This window comes from Mandrillus leucophaeus, unplaced genomic scaffold (genome assembly GCF_000951045.1).
Source record: "Mandrillus leucophaeus isolate KB7577 unplaced genomic scaffold, Mleu.le_1.0 Scaffold1049, whole genome shotgun sequence".
Taxonomy (NCBI): domain Eukaryota; kingdom Metazoa; phylum Chordata; class Mammalia; order Primates; family Cercopithecidae; genus Mandrillus; species Mandrillus leucophaeus.
Genome location: NW_012098643.1, coordinates 397,197 through 403,379, shown reverse-complemented (window position 1 = coordinate 403,379; position 6,183 = coordinate 397,197). Strand labels below are relative to the sequence as shown.

Genomic DNA, 6,183 nt, shown 5'->3' with positions numbered 1-6,183 from the left:
AATAAGTGATTCTGAGAAAACTGGGTATCCTCATGAAGAAGAATGAAATAAGATGCTTATCTCACACTGCATACTAAAATCAACCAAAAAATGAATTAAAAATGTACATTTAAGATTCAAAACTATGAAAATGCTAGGAAAAAAAAAGGAGAAAACCTCCATGACATTGGTCTGGGCAATGACCTTTTGAATATGACCTCAAAAACATAGACAGCAAAAGCAGAAATAGACAAATAAGATTAAATCAAGTTAAAATGCTTCTGTACAGAAAAGGAAATAAACAACAGAGTAAATAGACAACCTACAAAATGAGAAAACATTTGCAAACTATACATCTGATAAGGAGTTAATATCCAAAACGTATAAGGAACTCAAACAACCCAATAGAAAGAACACAAACGTCCCAATTAAAAAATGGGCAGAGGATCTGAATATACATTTCTCGAAAGAAGACATACAAATGGTCAACATGTCTAGAAAAAATGCTCAATATCACTAATCACCAGGGAAATGCAAATCAAAACCACAATGAAATAATACCTCACTCTTGTAATAATGGCTATTATCAAAAAACAAACAAATGAAAATGACGACAAAGATGTAGAGAAAAGGGAACTCATACACCATTGGCGAGAATGTAAGTTAGTGCAGCCATTATGAGAAACAGCATGGAGGTGCCTCAAGAAACTGCAAATAGAACTATCACATTATCCAGCAATCTCACTACCAGGTATTTGTCCAAATGAAAGAAAATTAGTATATCACAGGGATAACTGTATTCCTATGTTTATTGCAGTGCTATTTACAATAAATAGCAAACACACAGAATCAACCTAAGTGTTCACTAGTGAACAAATGAATAAAGAAAATGGAGTATGAACACACAATGGAATATTATCCAACCATAAAAAGGAATAAAATCCTGTCATTTCCAGCAACATGGATGGAACTGGAGGTCATTATGGTAAGTGAAATTAGAAAGATAAAAGATAACATGTTGGCAAGGATGTGGAGGAAATAAAATCTAGTACACCATTGGTGGGAATGCAATTTAGTACAGCCATGTGGAAAACAGTATGGAGGGTCCTCAAAAATTAAAAATAGAACTGGCATATAATCCTTCACTCACACTAGTAGGCATATATCCAAAGAAATTGAAGTCAGTAATGTTGAAGAGATATCCGCATTCCCATGTTTATTGCAGCACTATCCACAATAGGCAATAAAAGGAATCAACCTAAGTGTAAATCAAAGGATAAATGGATGCTTAAAAATTCTATATACGTACAAAGAATATTATTCAGTACTATAAAAAGAAGGAAATCCTGTCATTTGTGAGAAGGTGAGTGAACCTGGAAGACAATATGCTAAGCAAAATAAACCAGGCATAGATAGACATACTGCATGATCTAATTTATATGTGGAATCTAGAAATGTTGATCTCGTAGAAATAGAGAGCAGAGTGCTGGTTACCAGAGGTTGGGGTGCCTGGTAGGCGGGGTTGGGGAGATTTTTTAAAGTATTCAGGGGAAGACTTTGCAAGACCTGACTTGGCATGGGGGAGGGTCTGTGAATTAGTGGGTCTTTGCAAACTCTTTGTTTAGGAAATGTAGAGGCCTTAAAGCCTATGGGTCCTGGGAAATGTGGGGATCTATTATGTACAAATACAGTAGAACCATTTACCTGAGAGGCCATAGAGGCCACGGTAGAGCCTGCACTGGCTTATCTAAGGAATTGACATTTATTTGGACCAGTGCTAGGCTTAGGCTCAAGACAACCTTCTTCAGTGGGCGACCTGATACAGCTCAGTGGGGGCAGCATGGGCTCTGGAGTTGGATAGATTTGGGTTCCAATGTCACTCCATTACCTACTGATGGGATGATCTTGGTGAAATAGACCTCTGGGTCTCAGTTTTCTCTTATGTAAAACTGGGGCTAATGAAGCCTGTCTCATAGAGTTATTTCAAAATCAAATGAAATAACACAGGCAAAGAGCCTAGGACAGTATCCACCACATAGTAAGTGCTCAGTACATAATATTCCCATCTCTCTTTCTACATCTTCTGCATTGTGGAAAAGAAAAGAGGCAGGGATTCAAGGACAATGCCATGTTCAGAAATAAAAGGCAACATATTGTAGTGATAAAGATCATGATCTATGAGAGCAGACAGCCTGCATCTGAGGTCTGGCTTCCTTACTTACCGGCTTGTGATGATGGGTAACTCCCTTAATCTTTCAGGGCCTCAATTGTGTCCCTCTGTAAATGTACTTCCTCATGAATTATTTGTTATATATAAAGTATTCCAATAAACTTTAGATTCTATCATTGTTGTTGTTGTTGTTGTTGCTGTTATCACACAGTGTTCATCTGGCTGGAATTTTCCCTGCTCAGCATTCTTTGGAATTGAAGCCTGGTAGTGAGGTCCTGAAAGGTAAGAATAGGGGAGCCTAAGGGGCATGAGAAGGCTGAAGGGAGGCAGTCTAGACCCCAGCCTGGAGCCTAGGATCATCAAGCACCCACCCAGTTTCCAAATGAACCTAGAATAACCTGATATTACACGAAACAAACCATTTCTTGGAGGTGTTGCTGTCATATTGGGCCAGAGACCACTGGGCCAAACTGCTCAGTAACCTAGACCAGCAGAAGTTACCTTGGAATCCCACAGAACACTCAGGCTGAGTGAAGTGAAGTGAATCTATAGTTCAATTTTCAATTTTTCATACACTGTGCCAAAAGCTACACTTAGCTTTAGATTAGATTCTCAATTTTAGTTAGATTATCTAAGCTACACTTAGCTTTTGGCACAGTGTATGAAAAATTGAGAATCTAACTATACCTTGGATAAGTCCTTGAAGACTCAAGTGACCTAGAAACAGCTTCATTAGAGACAGATCACATAGGCATCACTCATAACTTCTAGGAAAAGGAGACTGACTTGTTTCCTGAAGAAGGGAACAGGAATCATTTATCTAGTGTTTGGGAAAACCCAGTGTCAAGCACAGACATGCCCTGCCTCTGACTGAGGAGTCAGGCATACTGGGGAGGAATCTTGCCAATGCAATGCCAGCCCTCCTCCTTGTGATCTCTGGTGCTTCATTTAGATGCCATTAAATTGCCTCATTGCTGCCCTATAAAAGGTCTCCCCACCTGCCAGTTTTTCAGATCACTGGCTTCTTCCAGTCTTATTCCTATCAGCAAAGAGGGTAAGTCTCTATACTGGATAAAGACATGGTGAGAAACAGAGCCTTGGTGAAGCTGGGGTGGAATGAGAGCTATGGGATGAAGGATGAGTGAGGACTAGACACTGAGGAAATCTGCTGAAGGAGGCTGAAGGCAATGCTGGTGGGAAACTTGGAGCCTGGGGTGTGAGAGGAAAGGGAGGGGGGCAAGACGAGCTGATATTCCTGTGTAAGAAGGGACTTTAGAGAACTGGCTCCCCATCCCTTTAGCTGAGTATGGTTGTGCAGTCCTCTCTTGGGTCCATGGGCTAATGAGGCCAACTGATAGTCCAGCTGGTTTGAGGAGCACGTGGTGGAAACCTGCTCAAATTTAGCCTTGTTCTTTGCTCCTTACCGGGCACAGCTTGAGGCTCATGTTGGCTCAGGGTCCATTGACACAAATTTGCCTTTCCTGGGTATTCCTTGTCTGGGCAGGAGGAAGAGGGGAAGTCACCCTGGAGAGAATTGGTGGCAGGGGGCAATCATCTGGGAGCAGCAGTTTCCAAAGGGTAATTCACAATGCAGACACTGAAGTAAGATGAGGGGAGGCTTGGAGAGTTGGATAGAAACACAGGCAGCACCATTTCAAGCCTCCATTTCCCAATATAGAGACTGAGGCCCAGAGATGAGCGGTGACTTGTACTGAGCCACATAGCCAGGTACAGGCACAGGAGCAGAGCTGAGAGTCCCTGGCTCTGAATCTACCTCCTGACAAGTATACAGCCTCTGGATGTCTACATCCTTCTCAAGAAAGCCCTGCTTGCAAATCACTGTATTCAAAGGGGATGTTGAAGGTTTCCCCTAGAAACCTTCATAGTTATATAGTTCTAATGAAACCTTTCTTTACAGATTTTGCAAAGTCACAGAACAATGTGTGACCAGCAGAAGCAGCCACAGTTCCCTCCATCTTGTGTGAAAGGTTCGGGACTAGGGGCTGGACAGGGTACCAACGGTGCCTCTGTGAAATGCCCAGTTCCATGCCAGACCAAAACTGTCTGTGTGACGGGCTCTGCTCCATGCCCCACTCAAACCTATGTGAAGTACCAAGTTCCATGCCAGACTCAAACCTACGTGAAGTGCCCAGCTCCCTGCCAGACGACCTATGTGAAATACCCAACTCCCTGCCAAACTTACGTGAAGTGCCCAGCTCCCTGCCAGACGACCTATGTGAAATGCCCAACTCCCTGCCAAACCTACGTGAAGTGCCCAGCTCCCTGCCAGACGACCTATGTGAAATACCCAGCTCCCTGCCAAACCTACGTGAAGTGCCCAGCTCCCTGGCAGACGACCTACATCAAAAGTCCAGCTCCCTGCCAGACCCAGACATGCTGTGTCCAGGATGCTTCTCCTTGCCAGAGCTATTACGTTCAAGCTCCTGCAAGTGGCTCAACCTCCCAGTACTGTGCCCCTGACCCATGCTCTGCTCCCTGTTCCACCAGCTACTGTTGTCTGGCTCCCCGGACCTTCGGCGTGAGTCCCCTGAGACGCTGGATTCAGCGGCCCCAGGACTGCAATACAGGATCGTCTGGCTGCTGTGACAATTCGGGAAGCTCTGGATGCTGTGGTTCTGGGGGCTGTGGCTGCGGCTGTGGATGTGGCAGCTCTGGGTGCTGCTGTTTGGGAATCATCCCCATGAGGTCCCGAGGTCCTGCATGCTGTGACCATGAGGATGACTGCTGCTGCTAAACATACGACAGCTCAACTCCGGAATGCACTGCCCAGCTATCCCTTCTGGAACACACACCAGCTTCTGGCCCCCTTTCTGTTATTGCCAGTGAGGTAGAACCTCATCACTTCACCTCTGTGCTTTGCTTCTCTACCAAGGCAGCCTGCCAGAGTTAGCGCAATCCCCAAACTTTGGCATGAATAAAGCTCTGAATGCAATTCATTTTCTGTCTGTTTGTTTGGTCCATATTTATGCTTTCTATCAGGCACTCTTCTGCGTCTTTCTCTTCTTACTCTTGTTTCTCAGCTAGAGGAAAGATCTTCATGAACATGAACAAGTGGACTGAGCTGGTGAAATCCCAGCCTGGGAGCCCCATGCCTTCTAGAATGCTGTGAATAAACTTTCCCATGCAAGTTAGAAGCATCTGATAATGGAGATTTGAGAGTTGGGGCTGTTTTTGTGCTGCCCTTTGATGAGTCTCAGAGCGGGGTTGACCATGAAGAGACTCTCATCTTCCTGGGTGTTGGAGGGATTGTGAAATTGTGTCCACTCAGGAGTATCACTGGACCATGTCCCCACCACTGTGCAGAGGGCTTGAACCCATGCAGGACTTTATGAATTACATTTTCTCATCTGACAGGCTTGCTCTCTTGAAACTATAGGTTGAAGGCCTGAAGGAAGAGGCTAGGAGCCCCCTGAAGTGGGTAGCTATTCATCAGGTCAGTCCGGGTAGTAAGTGAGCCATCTCCGAAGGAAGGTGAATCTTGTGTGAGGGGCTTCTGGGTCCCATTCTGGGCCCCTCATCCTAGTTAGCTCTTTCTTCTCCATTGCTTAGCTAGCTCTAGAGAATTTGGGGTGGACTTCTGTAACTAGAGATTCCAAAATACGCACATTAAAAAATAGAGGAGTAACAAGTATTTAAAACAACCCCACAAGGCCTGGTTCATAGGAGACAATATGTTTGGTGATGCATAAATGAATGTATATAGGAATGAATGAAAAAGAGCAGGGAATCATGTGTTTGTTTCTAAACTGTCTCCGTGGATTAACCCTGGACACTAGCAGAAGGTCATCTTGACTACTCTGCTGCCTTTGAATGTCTAAACACCTGTAGTTCCACAAACAGCACACCATCCCTTCATCCAAACTCCCTAAACTTGCAGCCCAGTCACTGGAAACCCACTCAGGGATGGAACTGCCTTGGCCAGGGCCACACTTCCCTCTTGTACCAACTGGGTCCTGCGACGTAGGAGGATGGGGTGCTGAAGTTCCCTGTGGTCTGGTCTCTTTAGAGAATGG

At 44.5% G+C, this 6,183-nt stretch overlaps 1 protein-coding gene across 1 annotated transcript; it reads left to right on the top strand.

Moving 5' to 3' along the window:
- Window positions 1-4,088: 4,088 nt before the first annotated feature.
- Window positions 4,089-4,904, top strand: LOC105540350 (chromosome unknown open reading frame, human C1orf68). Its single transcript, XM_011980919.1, has 2 exons — window positions 4,089-4,448; window positions 4,503-4,904. Exons 1-2 carry the CDS (start codon window positions 4,089-4,091, stop codon window positions 4,902-4,904), a joined length of 762 nt encoding a protein of 253 aa, XP_011836309.1.
- The last annotated feature ends 1,279 nt before the right edge of the window (window positions 4,905-6,183 follow it).

Coding starts and splice junctions, on each gene's coding strand:
- LOC105540350 (XM_011980919.1), top strand. CDS start 4,089: ATGTGTGACCAGCAGAAGCAGCCACAGTTCCCTCCATCTTGTGTGAAA. Junction 4,449..4,502: donor CTCCCTGCCAGACGACCTAT/GTGAAATACCCA, acceptor GCTCCCTGGCAG/ACGACCTACATCAAAAGTCC.